This window comes from Heteronotia binoei, chromosome 9 (genome assembly GCF_032191835.1).
Source record: "Heteronotia binoei isolate CCM8104 ecotype False Entrance Well chromosome 9, APGP_CSIRO_Hbin_v1, whole genome shotgun sequence".
NCBI classification, from domain to species: Eukaryota; Metazoa; Chordata; class Lepidosauria; order Squamata; family Gekkonidae; genus Heteronotia; species Heteronotia binoei.
In genome coordinates this window covers 59541392-59558803 of record NC_083231.1, presented here as the reverse complement: position 1 = coordinate 59558803, position 17412 = coordinate 59541392, and the positions used below count along the sequence as shown (strand labels likewise).

The following is a 17412-nucleotide window of genomic DNA, read 5'->3' as shown; positions in this document are numbered from 1 at the left end:
GCTCCTTTAAGGCTGCCCTTTGCAGTCTCCTTCTCCTTCTCAGTAAATGTAACTGGAACTTTAGCTGGCATTTTTAGTTTTCTTAATGACCCTAACTTGGACACTTGCAAAATTACAAAACTGTGCAGTCCAAGGGCACATTAAAGATGGCTGTGTGAGAACTGACATAGGAAGGAAGAACAATAGGCTTTTTCATATGAAAAGTTTTTTGTTTTGTTTTTTTAACTTGCGTTTTTGTGTGTGGCCAATAGCAGGGGATTCACAAATGGCATTTGTCTGTGCTGCAGCAAGTATATGCTGCCCGGAGCAATTTATGCCGCCGGGTTTGCACAGGCCCATTAATCATATTCAGAAGGAGCCATACACTTTACCCTAATCACATACACACAGAAACCGGTTCTAAAGTTGTGAGTAATGCATTCTGCTCTTCTCTAATTTCATAGTTTAACACCACAATGACAAATTCACACAATGCCTTTGGGCGTTACATAAGCAGACCTGCCATACTGACAAGGAGTATTTTACTTTCAGTCACCCGCCCCATTACTTTAGTAACATTGACTAAATTTGTTGAGGTGGCATTAGATGCAAATTGAATTGTAAAAGTCTCCTTAAATTTGATATTTATAATCTGTGTGCCAATTCATGTATGGAAGACTTGTAATTTGTAGAAGACACTCAACAAGCCTGCCCTAGAATAAGAATTCCAGCACCACGAAACATCCCTACAAGATGCACAGTACAAGCAAAAAACATCAAAAGTTCAAACTTCTTTTTCCAGCACTGGGATTCTCTTTTTCCCAATGATGGAAGTCATAAAGTAAAAAAATAAGGACCTGGATTCAACAGGAATCCAGGAGCACCTTAAAAACTAACATCATTTATTCCATCATAAACTGTCATCAAATGGTGAAGTAAGCTTTGACTCATAAATGCTTATGCTGACTTTTTAAAAAAGTCTTTGAAGTGCTATGGGACTTTTCTCTAGTTTTGCAAAAACAGACAAATGGCTTCCCCTCTAAAATAAGAACCTGGGTATTTTATTCCCACAAGAACCACCAATTCTCAAATCAGAAACATATGATACATTATTCTATGAACCTGTTTACCAACACAGATACATTTTAAAAGGCTGTTTATCTGATGTATAATTTAGTAGATGGAATCCTAAAAGGGAGGGGGGAGTATACAAAATTACCCAGAATATAGATGACAAGAGCCATTGTTACCCATGGACTACCTGGAGCCCCGATCTGGGACTTCTTACCTAACACATTCCGTCCATTGGCACACAACCAAGAAACAATCTGAATTAATGTTAATATTTGTTTCGGATATAATCAGCAGAATACAGCAGAGTTATTGTAGTATGCATGTTTATGCTGTACCATATCTAACCTTTTTTCTTGCTGACTGATATTGGAAATTACATATAAGAAACAAATCCAAGTAGGCAGCCGTGTTGGTCTGAAGTAGTAGAACAAAATAGGAGTCGATTGCACCTTTAAGACCAACTTAGTTTTATTCAGAACGTACGCTTTCGTGCGCTCTCTAAGCACACTTCATCAGACGAGGAATCTTACGTTCTGAATAAAACTAAGTTGGTCTTAAAGGTGCAATCGACTCCGATATAAGAAACAAAACCACCTGATGACGCCTGACTACGCCCGCGAACACTCGCACGGACGATGCACCGCTTCTCGAAACCGAAGGGGGGCGCTTGTTTGTTTGAAAATACCGGAAGCGCTGTTAGCACCACCCAGCCTTGGACAGTGAAGAAGGCACAGGAGGGGCGTGACCAACGGCTTTGTGATCAGAGGGGGCGTGGCATCTGAGCTGCGGAAGCTGAGGGGCGGGGCCAGGCCCCTTCCTCGAGGCGGTTGCTGCGTGCGGGAAGGAGCCAGAGAGAGGCGAAAGGAGGAGGCCGGCAGATGGGCGGGGCGGGGGGCCGTGCGGCCGGCAAGCGTCGCAGGGCCCAGGATGATGGGGATGTTGTCCCCTCCGCAGAGCGGCGGCTGTGGAGACGACGTGGTGCTGGGCCCGTGAGCCGGCGGCGGGGCGTCCCGTCGGAGCCGAGGCTGCGCTGAGGGCCCTGCTGCCAGAGCGGCGCCATGCCGTGCACCTGCGGGAACTGGCGGCGCTGGATTCGGCCGCTGGTGGCCACCATCTACGTGGTGGGGCTGCTGGTGGCCCTGCCGCTCTGCGTGTGGGAGCTGCAGAAGCTGGAGGTGAGCGAAGAGGGCTCCTTTGAGCACCACCCGCAGCGCCTTGTCGAAATCAAGCCCTGCCGCCTCCCTCCGTGGCGCTAGGCCTCCGCTCGCGCCCTGTGGGGCGGGGTTGTGCCTTGCTCACATCCTCAGGGGTGACTGGTGGGCTTCTGCGGGTGCGGGTGTCGCGACCCAGGTAATGCGTCACGTGCGAACTTTCCCCTGTTTTTACGGAGACACGAGTTCGGAGGCGGGCGAGGGTTTGGGGAAGTTTTGGCCTGGGTGAGGGCCCATGCCTGGGGTGTTTTGTTCGATGGATATTATTTCTTTATTTTGTTGGAGTCGCTTCAGTGGGGCTGTCAATATGGTTCAGAAATGAGGCCACAAAAGAAAAAGGTGCCTACTAAAATCTCGGAAGGCCAACTCGACTTTGAGGGGTTTTGTTCTGGGATCTGGACAGGTCATGTCTGCCACAAATCTCAGAAAGGTGCAAACTTCATTTGGCAACCTAGATGTGTAGCACAGGTGACATGTGGGGGGGGGGGAAATGGAAAGAAGTGTAGGTCTCTGCACCATTAGAGTTTCAGATGAAGAGACAACAGAAATGTCAAGAGGAGACAAATATGTACAGATCAGGGAGATGTTCTTTAGTGGTAAATATTATCTCCACTGTATCTAGATGTTTAAGTGGAATCGAGGTTTGTGTGTGTTGTGGCTAGGCCTGAAATAGTAACATCAATCCAGGCCTCATTGCAGTAGGTGCACAAGCAGCATTGGTGGCAACAAGCACCAATAGGCAGTTCTTCCATGTGTGAGCCTTTTTTGTTTACTGTTATAATATTTTCGCTTAGTACTACTGCCACTGGTGGATGGAGCCACTTAAAAACACTGATTAAATATATTTTCCCAGGTCACCTACTACAAGCTTTATGACTATATAATAGTAATGAAAAAACGTTTTACTGTTTTTTTAACTGTAAAATTTAAAAGCATGTACATTTAAATACGCAGGCAGTGTAAACCTGGGAGATACTCCCAGCCAATGAAGTACGAGTTGACTTTTAGTGTAGAAAAAAGCAAAACTTGTTTTATATGTAGATGTTGTATTTAACTAGATATTTATCTCTTCTTTTTAAAAACTTGTGTCTAATCAAATTTCAGTTTCAGAAGTTAATAATTAAAAATTGCAAGCAAGCATCTGTTCATAGAATAGATTGATCCTGTTTATATTTGCCCTGTTCTTCCTCCAGTGAGTGCAGGTTCTCTCCTTCATTTGTCCTCACTGTGATACTTTGAAGTATGTTAAGTTCAGAGAGAACGACTGGTTCAAGGTCACCTACTGAGTTTTGTGGCAAGTGGGGATTTAAACCTGGACCTCTCAGGCTGGCTTAAGCCAACTGCTACATCACACCAGCTCTAATTACGGTAGGGTTGTTTCAGCGTGAGCAAGTTTAGTTGAATGTCTTTTATGGATTGCTTCACTAGTATGCTGCCCTTACTGTTTAAATAGTCTACTGTAATTTGCATTTTATTATGTTCCTCAAGGTTGGAATCCAGACAAAGGCATGGTTTATTGCTGGAATCTTTTTACTGATGACGATACCAATATCTCTTTGGGGAATATTGCAACATTTGGTTCACTATACTCAACCTGAATTACAAAAACCAATAATTAGGTAACTGCATCTGTGCTGTTGGAAGTTTTTCCTCTCAGCAATATAAAGAATATATTGATTAACTGCAAATGTGTTTTATTATGACAGGATTCTATGGATGGTGCCGATTTACAGTCTAGACAGTGTAAGTGCCTTCTATCTTGTTAGCTTGTTTTTTCCTGTTTTCTGTAAGTCAACTTTATAATTTTTTGTGAACTTTTCATATGGTTGGTTTCACTTAATATGCTAACTGGGTTTTTTGGGGGGAGGGGGTAAAATATATGTATGTTTGGGGATATGTCAAGATAATTTTCATTAACACCAGCCAAAGAAGTATGAGGAGCCAAAATATTTTAAGTGTATTGCTTTTGTTGGTAAAAAAAACATGTTTGACAATTGAATGTGGACTTAACGCACATTTATATTTAATATGGGTTAAATGTCATATAGGTAGAGACAAAGTTTTTTTATTTCAGTACATCATTTAGCATTATATACCTTGAAGCACTAAATTGGCATTATATACCTAGAAGCAGTGAGCCACACAAAGGCTGTAATAGATGTTTATAAGTCCCATTGAATTCAGTGGCACTTGCTTTATGTAAATATGCTTAGAATAGGACTATAAATCTTTAGCTATTAAAGTGTTTACTATGGTTCTGTGCTACTGAATGTGTGATTAGTTTATAATATAAGTATAAACCAATTTGTGTATAGTTAGGGATTTTGTCTAATTTCTTCATGTGTTTTTCTTTATAGTGGATAGCATTGAAATATCCGAAAATTGCAATTTATGTGGATACTTGCAGAGAATGCTATGAAGCCTATGTCATCTATAACTTCATGGTGTTTCTTTCTAATTATTTGACCAATCGATATCCAAATCTGGTATTAATCATAGAAGCCAAAGATCAGCAGAAACATTTACCACCATTGTGCTGCTGTCCACCTTGGGCTATGGGAGAGTAAGTACTCACCCCCCCCCCCCTTTTGAGTATTTGTGGAAATTGATCTAGAAGAGATCATAAAATACTGATACATAAAGCAATGTACAGAAATAATTTACAGGAGTATTTTTCATTGAAAAAATCGTTTTAATATAGTGACCGTAGTTGAAGGAGATTGTTCTAGTCCTTCTGCTTACATGTTGTTTAGGATGTAGTCATTTGCTGCTGCTGAGGATTCAGTATTCAATCAAAAGTTCTGAATGTTGAAGCATGGAACCCAAGTAGTAGAATTACCCTTCCCTTTTTCCTTATCTAACCCCTCTAGTTTGTGCCATCTCTCATGTTTGTGGAGACTGCAAATACTAGAATTTTTTGCATTTGCCATAGTCACACACTTTTACAGTCTTGTGACTTCAGTATTGTGGCAAAAGAACCACTGTGTCTTTCCAAAAGTTCATTAACAACTGCTAAAAGCCAATACTGGACAACCTTTTCTGGTATTTCTGCATGCATATTTTTATAATAGGGAAATCTGCAGTTTGAGATTCTTGAATGCAGAGTGAGTCATTGAGATTCTTGAATGCAGCTTGGGTGATTTAGTTTTAATATTTGATAGAGAGTCATATGGGAGAACCAATGGATTAAATGTGAACTTGTTTGGCCTTTTAATTGGCAGTCCCATGAGTAGGGATTCAGTCTGAATGAAGAGGAATCATGATTTAATCATATATTATTTATACCTTTATAAATACTCTTTTCTTTATACCTTGCTATTCTCCCCAGTGGGTACGCAAAACAGCGTACATTGTTCTCCGCTCCTCAGTTTTATTCTCACAGCAGCCCTTTGAGGTAGGTTAGGCTGAGTGTTTGTGCCTGGCCCAGGGTTACCCAGCAGATTTCCATGGCAAACTGGGGATCCAAACCTGGGTCTCCCAGATCCTAGCCTAGCCCTATAGCCACTACATCATCATGTGCTCGGAGAGTTGCAGAATTGCAAAGGTATAAATAAGCAGAGTTGCATCCTTCCCTTTCATCATGTAACATTGCTGTTGCCAGTCTCTTTACCAGTAAGTGAACTGTGTAGTATTTAAAAACTGCGCCTTTATCTGCTAGGACATTTTAGGATATGTTGAAGTTGACTAAATCCAAAGTAACTTGACTGGATAGGATTGCAATGAATAATGTGTGTTCTTATTGTTAATACATTGAGTTAAAAGTTCTGCAACTGAAACTAAAATCAGGTGCAGTTTCCTCCTAGTAAGTTTTATTTGGGATTCCACCATGGAATAATGAGCATATCATTATTTGTGTTTATCAAATAATGGGATATCTGTAATAGAGATATTAAGATGACCAGTCAACTTGGCTGTGTAATGGAATAGAGTGTATGGATATGACTACAAAAATACAGTTACACAGTTAGGTAGAGTAAATATAAATTATTTTTAGCATTTGTGACCTTTCCTTTAACAACAGTATTTTATGATAAATGTGCAGAATGGACCTCCCCTTGCATACTGCAGCTTTTTGTGCTTGTTGAACCTTTGAAACAGAATGGAGGAATCAGAAATGTAGCACAGCCCAAAGTAAATTAGCAGAAAGCATCTAAGGATTCTACCTTTTGTATTGGTCAGAAAATGACTTAATGGCTATGCAAGATCATCTGCTTCGTCAATTTGTTTGACAGTGGGCACTTTTGCAATTAGTGGAGTAAAATTAATAGCTGATTTTGTTACATTTTCCCATTATTTGCAGATAAGCATTTACTCACTAAAATGCAATGTTCATATGAGACTTAGCAAGCTATTAATTGCATTTGAATGTGTGGTCAGTGTAAAGCTGCTGTTCTAAATGTGTGTAATGTTGATAAAATAGTGAGGAAGTGCTAAGCATGCACTGTTATGGGAACTATACATTTGAGTGCATTTTATTATAAGTTGAATTGCCAGAAGAAAATTAATACATTGTGTAATACTGCCACACTAAGAAAAGTGTATTTAATTGTGTGGGAGCATTGTTGGAGATGCAGACTGATGGATTTTACTCATAGGATGTTCAAATTTGAAAATATATTGGGACAAGTTGGGTTACCTAAAGAGGAGCTGTGAGGAGGAGACATTGAATATTAGTTGGCAGCTTCTTATTGAAGGTTAGATGGCAAAATTAATTACCAAATGGCAGTGTGTAACCTAAGGAGACTCTAAGATTGTCTGGCAACCAGAAGTTTTAGCTCTTTTAGCATTATGCACCATTAGGTGGCAAGCTAGACTATTTTTTTTAATGGCAAGAGACATTTCAGAGGTGGCAAAATACTTGAAGAGCGAGCAGCTGGTTTTCTTAAGACAAATCACTTGTGATTTTAATAAATATATATTTTAGGGCTTTCTGAAATGAGAAAATATGCTCAACTGATTATTTCCTGTAACTTGATCTCTTTCTGTTAACTGTTATAAAAGGGTTAAACCTACACGAGTCCAGCATGAAATGTTAGCTGCAGTGTTTTATATATGTGGATTGAAAAATACATAACAGCTTGTGAGAGCTGTTGTAACTCTTGCTATTAATGATGACATTTTATTTGACTCGTTTGGTTTTTGTTTTCTTTGACAATAAACTATTTTGATCTTAGTTCTCCACTGAACTATGTTTGAGGAGGTAGTCTTTGGAACAATTCTTCTGCCTGCTTATTTTGGCCATGAAAAACTTATTAAAACTCTTGGTAAATCATTTGAGGAAAAAAAGTTTGTAGCAGCTTGTGTTGCTGTGTTGTGCTGATACCTTTTGTATTCCATTTTTGCAGGGCACTGTTGTTCAGATGCAAGCTGGGTGTTTTGCAGTATACTGTTGTAAGACCGTTCACCACTATTATTGCTTTGTAAGTGTTAAGAACCGTGATCAGTTATAATGCTGATGATATTCTGTTTCATGTGTTTCCTTTTAAGCATTTTACATGTTCCTGTCCAGGTGATATTGCACTTTCCTCACCTTCCAACAATAAAGATCTAGTGTCATGCAGGACAGTGCTATGGAGCTGTCACTAAGCTTTTATTTTATTTTCACCTTAAGAGGCTACTAGCTAATTCTTGTACAAGACTTCTGGTGAAAGTGCTATGCACATGAAACACTATGGAGAGTGGTGCTACATATAGCAAGTGCAATTTTCCTCTGAGGTCCTTACCTAAAAGCAGTTGCTGTTTGCCCCAGGAGACTGTCAAAACTTCATGGTTGCCTTTAAGAACATAAGAGAAGCCATGTTGGATCAGGCCAACGGCCCATCCAGTCCAACACTCTGTGTCACACAGTGGCAAAAAATTTTATATACACACATACACTGTGGCTAATAGCCATTGATGGACCTGTGCTCCATATTTTTATCTAAACCCCTCTTGAAGGTGGCTATGCTTGTGGCCGCCACTACCTCCTGTGGCAGTGAATTCCACATGTTAATCACCTTTTGGGTGAAGAAGTACTTCCTTTTATCCATTTTAACCTGTCTGCTCAGCAATTTCATCGAATGCCCACGAGTTCTTGTATTGTGAGAAAGGGAGAAAAGTACTTCTTTCTCTACTTTCTCCATCCCATGCATTATCTTGTAAACCTCTATCATGTCACCCCGCAGTCGACGTTTCTCCAAGCTAAAGAGTCCCAAGCGTTTCAACCTTTCTTCATAGGGAAAGTGCTCCAGCCCTTTAATCATTCTAGTTGCCCTTCTCTGGACTTTCTCCAATGCTATAATATCCTTTTTGAGGCGCGGTGACCAGAACTGCACACAGTACTCCAAATGAGACCGCACCATCGATTTATACAGGGGCATTATGATACTGGCTGATTTGTTTTCAATTCCCTTCCTAATAATTCCCAGCATGGCGTTGGCCTTTTTTATTGCAAACGCACACTGTCTTGACATTTTCAGTGAGTTATCTACCACAACCCCAAGATCTGTAACAGATGATGATCTAGGATAGTGACTTCACCTGATTTCAGTGGAGCCTGCTGACGCTATAGTCCAGTTCTCTTTTTTATGTGTGAGCAAAATACACATTTACAGTGTGACTTGATGCAATATAGGGAATTGGCACTTTAAAAAAAACAATTAAAAGATACTCTATACATGCAGGTAATAATATTTGTACTTGATTACCTTGCTGTCTTTTATGAAATCACTTATAGAAGAGTTTCTCTATATGGGGAGAGTGGCCTATTTAAATAATCCTTAAGATAATTTTTAGTGATACTAGCATATTACACTGTTCTGATTCTTTCTAATAAAAAGGCTTGCCATTAACTAGTTTGCTAGTGATATATTTAGTACAGATTGTGAGTAAGCATTTCAGCCAAGGACTCATCTGTAGATACAGTTGCCAAGGTATCCAATGGTGACCAACAAGAAAAGTCTGTAGTATATTCAGCTGTAGGCATATTGTTTTGTTCTAAGTTGCTGACAAGACAGGAGGGTAAAGTGCCCCTTTCATTTTATGCTGAGGTTAAGCATTATTACGGCTTTGAGTTGGAAGATGTGGTTATCTCAAATATTCCATTCTTTTCTGTGAAACCCCCCCCCCCCCAGTGGACAGTGAGAACAAAAGGTTTGCATATACTTTGGGAAAAAGGAATTGATATGGTAGTGCCTCTGACTTTTAAAAATACCCAGCCAAAATGTGTAAGCCACTGGTTATGGCTCACGCAAGCCAGACTGCTGTTAAAAGCAAGTCATCTTGCTCAACGCATGTGATGCAGTTGTTGCATTATGAGCAACATTATGAGTATTCCCACATTGTGTTTCACTTAAAAGCACTTTAGTACTTTGCCCTTCTGTTATAGTATGTTACAACTTTTATTGATTAACTTGGGTCGTCTGTAACCTTAAACATCTGAGGCTTACGTTTTCTCTGCAAAATTTATTGATAAATTTCCATACTAGAAGCATGCAGTAATTTTTCTTTAATACATTCATTTATGCAAGATTTTGAAAGATTTTTCCAATTAGGAGGCTATGGAAATCTGGATTGTTTGAAACCTCAGAGTAAAGCCACACATAAGCCCAGATTTTGATCTTGATTCTGTCATTTTTGCAAAGACCATTTTGAAAATAGAAAGTTGTGATTAATGGAAATATTCTTGCTGACTTCTGCCAATGGCTCATGAACTTAGAGTTCCTGAATTTTTTGAATACTTGTTTGTGTTTAAATTCTTTCAGAATCTGTGAACTTGTTGGCGTGTATGATGAAGGGAATTTTAGCTTCAAAAATGCTTGGACATACTTAGTCATATTCAACAATATGTCTCAGCTTGTGAGTAACTGTTTACTGTCTCTTTTGGATTGAAGTTATCAGCATATCTGTATCTGGTTTTCAATTCAATGTTTTAGTATGCTGGCAGTTCTGTGAAAAAAAATCTCATCTCAAAAAATGGAAAACCTTGTATTTAACTTTATATTAGAAAAATATGATTTATATAGAAAGTTAGCTGAGAATTCATACTTTGAGAATGTGCTACTAGTTTTAGATGGGCACTGGTTCCTTGCCAAAACTGAGATTTGCCCTTTGTGCAAAACATATATAAAGATTTGATGTGCATTACTATTTCTGAAAAGAAGCTCAAAAACCTCATACTTTTATACAAACATATGTGGTCAAGTGGTTATTCCATACTAGAAGATCTGTAGGTAGGCTGGCTCGGAAAAACTTCTTGATACCCACCTGGGATTGTTTTTGTGCACTTTTTAAATGGCAGGAAAGGATTTGGGACCTTGGTATGGAGATAATTATAGAGCTAGTAAGAGAAGTGATTTCCTTTTTGTCTGCTTGTAAGAAAACATGATCCTACAGTTTGGTTTTGGAGACATTATAATAAAAAATTAGTTTAAGCATTTGAAATAAGAATAGACTCAAGATTTGTTTTGTTATATAATTTACTAATTTTATCAAAAGAAAAAATCTGCATTGTGTATTGTGCAGATATTTGAGTACTAAGAATTTTATTCCTTTATTTTAGTTTGCCATGTACTGCCTTGTATTATTTTATAAAGTACTGCGGGAAGAACTAAACCCAATCAAACCTGTGGGCAAGTTTCTGTGTGTCAAGATGGTGGTTTTTGTTTCTTTTTGGTAAGTGAAATATTTGTTAGCAGAGTTGCAAAGTTTTCTTATAATGTATTTATAATTGATTTTGTTAAAAACAAAACTAAATATTAAAATAATGAAGGGAATTGTTGGTAGTAAATAAACATCTAAATATGCTAAGTATTGTACAATAATGAAAAGATAAGACCTCCCCTGTCTGCAGGCTTCCAGTGATCCTTGTGTTTTTTTATCTAAAGAAACAATTATAAACTCATTTAAAAAACCAAAAGCATGATCCATCCAAAGGTAAACTTTTAAAATTGATTTACTGCAGTGTGAGAGATTTATCTGGTGCTTGACTTGTCCATTAAAATCAATGAGAATTTAAAATACTTGGATTTTGCTACATTGTGCTTCTTACAGATAGTAAACAGAACTTTCTAGTTCAGTACCAAAAGTATATTTCTCTTCAAAACACAATTTTATCATGGAGAAAGGTCTGTTCTTTCTAGGAATCACCTTTCAGCACAGAACCAGAGTTTCTCTAGAGCTTCTTTTATCCTAGCTGATGCAGATTCACTATTCCTGTGTGAAAACTGACCAGAATTTGCCATTCAGGCACTTCAGATTGTCTTTGCATTTTAATACATTTTGACTTGCTTACAGAGTGAACTTGTCCCTTAACAGTGTGTCTTACAGAATTTTGAGCACAATGATGTTCTAAACTTTTTTGACGCCAATATTTTTTACAGGCAAGCTGTACTTATTGCATTGTTGGTGAAAGTTGGTGTTATTTCTGAGCATAGCACATGGGAATGGAACAGTGTAGAAGAGGTGGCAACTGGCTTGCAAGTAAGTAGGAGGAGTAGCTGCTGTGAATATAAAGGTGAACAAAAATACCCCTCTGGTTTTAGAGAAATAGATTGTGATCTTTTTCAATCTGCCTTTGTATTCCATTTTAGTAACTGATTACCCATTTTTTTCCTGTCATTTCAGTCAGTCCTGTTTCAAGTAATCAAATGCTAGCATAATTTATTTACCTGTTCATACAAACCCACTTACTTCTGGTTAGCAAAGTGTGGTTGAGCTGCTTTTGAGGGAAACTACTTTTTTCTGTTTTCAACCCCCCCCCCCCCATTGCACTTCTGAATCACTGTGGTGTGCTGTTTAAAATGTCCATAGGGCTTCCTACAAATGCCACTTTTCTCTCCACTCTTTTTTGCTGCCTTTTAAAACATTCTAAGTGGATTGCTAAACTGAGTCAGTTTGTTGTAGTGGTTAAGTGCATGGACTCTAATCTGGAAGAACCAGGTTTGATTTCTCATTCTACATGCAGCTGTTGGTGTGACCTTGGTCAGCCATAAGTTCTCAGCAGAGCTGGTCTCTCAAGAGCAGTCCTCTGAGAGCTCTCTCAGCCCCACCTACCTTACAGGGTGACTGTTGTGGGGAAAGGAAGGAAAGGAAATTGTAAGCCACTCGGACTCCAAGTGAAGGGCAGGGTATAAATCTAGTCTCCTCCTCCTCCAACAGTTCCAGTGCTACAGCAGCAGCATTGAGATGCATTTACTTAGTGGATATAGTGATGAAAAAGGGCAGCGGGTGGGGGAGTGGTGCTATTTGAAACTACTACAGCGCTTCAGAGACAGCTCATTAACGGAAGGAAATTCACTTTATGAAACCCCCATCCATGTAATGGTTAACTCGAAAATGGGCCAGCAATGAATAACATCCAGTTTATAATGGTAATATGAAAAGGCCCTGTGTTACCTTTTCAGGTTAAGTATTATGACTGCTCATCCAGTCATTTGCAGTGGAATTCTATGTGGAGTGATTCTGAGGACCATCCAGATATCAGTCAGACGAGCTTTTCTGATGAAAGCATAGTACTTATTCAGTACTAATATAAGAACGTAAGAGAAGCCATGTTAGATCAGGCCAATGGCCCATCCAGTCCAACACTCTGTGTCACACAGTGGCCAAAAAAAATTATATATATATACACACACACACTGTGGCTAATAGCCACTGATGGACCTCTGCTCCATATTTTTTTCTAAACCCCTCTTGAAGGTGGCTATGCTTGTGGCCGCCACCACCTCCTGTGGCAGTGAATTCCACATGTTAATCTCCCTTTGGGTGAAGAAGTAATTCCTTTTATCTGTTTTAACCTGTCTGCTCAGCAATTTCATCGAATGCCCATGAGTTCTTGTATTGTGAGAAAGGGAGAAAAGTACTTCTTTTTCTACTTTCTCCATCCCATGCATTATCTTGTAAACCTCTATCATGTCACCCCGCAGTCGACGTTTCTCCAAGCTAAAGAGTCCCAAGCGTTTCAACCTTTCTTCATAGGGAAAGTGTTCCAGCCCTTTAATCATTCTAGTTGTCCTTTTCTGGACTTTCTCCAATGCTATAATATCCTTTTTGAGGTGCGGCGACCAGAACTGCACACAGTACTCCAAATGAGACTGCACCATCAATTTATACAGGGGCATTATGATACTGGCTGATTTGTTTTCAATTCCCTTCCTAATAATTCCCAGCATGGCGTTGGCCTTTTTTATTGCAAATGCACACTGTCTTGACATTTTCAGTGAGTTATCTACCACGTCCCCAAGATCTCTCTCTTGGTCAGTCCCTACCAGTTCACACCCCATCAACTTGTATTTGTAGCTGGGATTCTTGGCCCCAATGTGCATTACTTTGCACTTGGCCACATTGAACCGCATCTGCCACGTTGACGCCCACTCACCCAGCCTCAACAGATCCCTTTGGAGTTCCTCACAATCTTCTCTGGTTCTCACCAACCTGAACAATTTAGTGTCATCCGCAAACTTGGCCACTTCACTGCTCACTCCCAACTCTAAATCATTTATGAGCAAGTTAAAGAGCATGGGACCCAGTACCGAGCCCTGCGGCACCCACTGCTTACCGTCCTCCACTGTGAAGACTGCCCATTTATACTCACTCTCTGCTTCCTATTACTCATCCAGTTTTTGATCCACAAGAGGATCTGTACTTTTACTCCATGACTCTCAAGCTTTCTATAGGTGAAGGTCTGCACTTGGCAAGTTAAAACACAGTTAATATAGTCACTGTGTGGGCAATTTAAGTGCCTTACAAGTTCACACACATTTAAAACCAGTATTTCTTCCTTAGCCCTCAAGGCAACAGCAACTCAAAGACATTTCCAGGCAGCCAAAGCTGGTTGCCTTGACAACATGATAAACAAAAGGCAACAGGTCAGAAAAGTTATGCAAAGCTGTGAAGAAGTGTCAGCTGCATCCTGCCTCCCCAAAGTCACCTTAAGCATCAGACATGAGTCAACAAACAGGAAGCAGACTCAATGAGGAAAAGGTACTCATCAATATTTGCCCCACAATACATAATTATTTGCGGGAAATTAATACTAGTGAGGCTGAACATAAACTAGGGTAGGACTAATACACTAGCGAGTGCTACTGTTAGCAAGGTACACTGCTAGCTTTCTAGGGCATCTTTCTGGGCTATATACTTTGGTTCTTGAAGGGTGCACCATTGTCCTGGGTTTTGTGTTCACTATCTGATTAAGTGGGACGACATAGAGTCATAGGAGTTGGAAGGGACCTCCAGGGTCGTCTAGTCCAACCCCCCCCTGCACAATTCAGGAAACTCACAAACACCTCCCCCTAAATTCACAGGATCTTCATTGCTGTCAGATAGCCATCTAGCCTCTGTTTAAAAACCTCCAAGGAAGGAGAGCCTACCACCTCCCGAGGAAGCCTGATCCACTGAGGAATCGCTCTGTCAGGAAGTTCTTCCTAATGTTGAGCTGGAAACTCTTTTGGTTTAATTTCAACCCCTTGGTTCTGGTCCTACCTTCTGGGGCCACAGAAAACAATTCTGCATCATCCTCTATATGACAGCCCTTCAAGTACTTGAAGATGGTGATGATATCACCTCTCAGCTGCCTCCTCTCCAGACTAAACATCCCCAGCTCCTTTCCTCATAGGACTTGGTCTCCAGACCGCTCACCATCTTCGTTGCCCTCCTCTGGACCCATTCCAGCTTGTCTACATCCTTCTTAAAATTTGGTGCCCAAAACTGAACACAATACTTCAAGTGAGGTCTTACCAGAGCATAGTAAAGCGATACCATCACATCACATGATCTAGACACTATACTTCTGTTGATACAGCCCAAAATTGCATTTGCCTTTTTAGCCACTGCATCACACTGTTGACTCATGTTTAGCGTATTATCCACTAAGACCCCTAGATCCTTTACATGGTAAAGAAGTTACAGTTTTAGTGACTGCCTAATGACCATGTGGTTCTTTTTGGGATTCTGTTGATCCTGAAGAAGATTCCATGAAGAATACAAAGTGAAACTGCAGTTGTATCATTAAACATTAGTGAAATTCAGCCCTCCCCCCTTCTTTATTTCAGGATTTTATCATCTGTGTGGAGATGTTCTTTGCTGCAATTGCTCATCACTACAGTTTTTCCTACAAGCCATATGTGCAAGAAGCTGAAGAAGGGTCTTGCTTTGATTCCTTTCTTGCGATGTGGGATATTTCTGATATTCGGGCAGATGTATCTGAACAGGTTCGCAATGTTGGTAAGTGATATGTGAAAGTAAAAAATGTATCTCTAGTAAATAAAACTGATACATTTACTTAAGTTTATTTTGATAATTTTGTTGCCTCAAATCCAAGAAAGTGCTTTATTAAAACGTCTTGTCTTTAGGAAGGACAGTATTTGGTCAACCAAGGAAAATTTTTTTTGGTGAAGATCATGAACAGAATGAACATACAAGTTTACTTTCTTCATCCACTCAAGACCCGATTTCTGCTTCCTCTTCCATACCGTCGTCTCCTGTGGGTCATTATCAAGGGTTTGGACACACTGTGACTCCGACAATGCCTGTTGAACCAACATCTGATGGACTCTATAATTCTTTGGAAGAGAAGGAAAATTCCCATGTTCCAACAGAAAAGATTGTGGATTAAATGTTCAACCATATTTGATTTAAACCTCAGACACACACCCCCCCTCCCGTTTTTCCCAGAAATGTGTCAAACTCTGACAAAACAGTACGTAAAACAGATTAGCATAAAAGATTGGAATTCTAGTTCAGTACTGATTCTTCAGTTATATATATGGAATGGAGTCTCTTACTATGCTGAGATGAAATGTACACCCTGAACATAGTTATAGGACTTCAGCACTATGATACAACATAGTAGCACTATGTTATGACATAGTATTAAATCACTGAATTAAACTGATAAAATCATTTATGGAGCATGCTTGGAAACTTTGAGCTCAGGCTTGTAATGAAATTCAGTTAGTTGAAGAAGGTATGCAGTTTAATAAAAAAAACCCAGAGGTCAGGCAGCAGAAGGCCAAAGGTTTTCCTGACTTCTCTTGCAAACCAGTGAATCCTTCAGACTTGTACTTATTCCATTCCAGAACATCATCTTGAATGTGTTAGACTTCTTACAGAACTACTGAGTTGGTAAGTCTTGACCTGTGATCATCTTCACTATCAGCATGCCTATTGTACAGTCCAACTTAGCAGAAGTGCTTGAAGTTAAACTACATACATCTGTTGGCTTGCCAGTAAAGTAACAAAACAGCCCTAGCTGCCTGTTCAATGGATTTGCGTTGGAAGTTGCTCTAGAAGAAGTTAATTAAAAAACATTCTGATTTGTGCTATAAAATTGAATTATTTAACACATGGAAAAAACCCTGCTCAGTCCTTTGTTTCTGTTGCAGTTTCTTCATGTAGTATATTTCCCACTGGTTTATCAAATGTGTATTCTGTGATATGGATACCATTTTAATGCCTCATAATCTTGAATTCTTAGTCAAAATTTATGGAAGGCAGATGTACTAAGTAGAATCAGGTTATCCAAGTAACACTAATGTTGTTAGATAAGGAATGTAACAAATTAGTGTGGTTCTAAGGACTTTATTTCACATTTAACTAAATGAAGAGGATTTTCTGATCCATTATCACATTTTGTACTTGCTTTGTATGCTTGCCATCTTATTTTCATGTGGAAAGCTGCAAGCTTTGCATTTTTAAGTGGGCGTCTTCAGAGGGAGAAAACCCCTATTTTTCAAGATTTAGATGCCTTTAAAGCCCTGGAGGTTTTTAACTGATTTGTGGCTGCTACAATGAAATCTTACAAGTGCTTATGCGGTACTAGTGTGTCTTGTAAATACTTGGCCTTATTCACTAGGCTGCATATTTAATAGCTAAATGGTACATCTTTAAACTGGGAAAACAGGAAAACATACTTATTCATTGCCTCTATTGTATATAAGCAAATAAAATTTAATTAGAAGCTTATTTTGTATTCTGCATTGTTGTGAATTCAGAAATGAAAAAGTGATTGTTTACACATGAACAGAATTTTAGAACTTGAATTGGTTTTTAAACTGCATGAAAGCAAATCAGAAACTTAACGTGAGATGTTTTAACAGGTGACCGAAAAGGGTGGAAAATGGTCAGTGAAATCAGTAAAAATCAGGTTTTTTATCTTGGTCATTTTGTC

General features: G+C 39.3%; 1 protein-coding gene across 1 annotated transcript; it reads left to right on the top strand.

Annotated features, from left to right (window-relative positions):
- The first annotated feature begins 1929 nt into the window (after nt 1-1929).
- On the top strand, nt 1930-17207 carry TMEM184C (transmembrane protein 184C). Its single transcript, XM_060246670.1, has 10 exons — nt 1930-2228; nt 3753-3883; nt 3971-4007; nt 4622-4827; nt 7610-7684; nt 10007-10100; nt 10804-10916; nt 11624-11723; nt 15296-15467; nt 15596-17207. The coding sequence occupies exons 1-10, from the start codon at nt 2112-2114 to the stop codon at nt 15856-15858; spliced, it is 1308 nt and encodes a 435-aa protein (XP_060102653.1). The 5' UTR covers nt 1930-2111; the 3' UTR covers nt 15859-17207.
- The last annotated feature ends 205 nt before the right edge of the window (nt 17208-17412 follow it).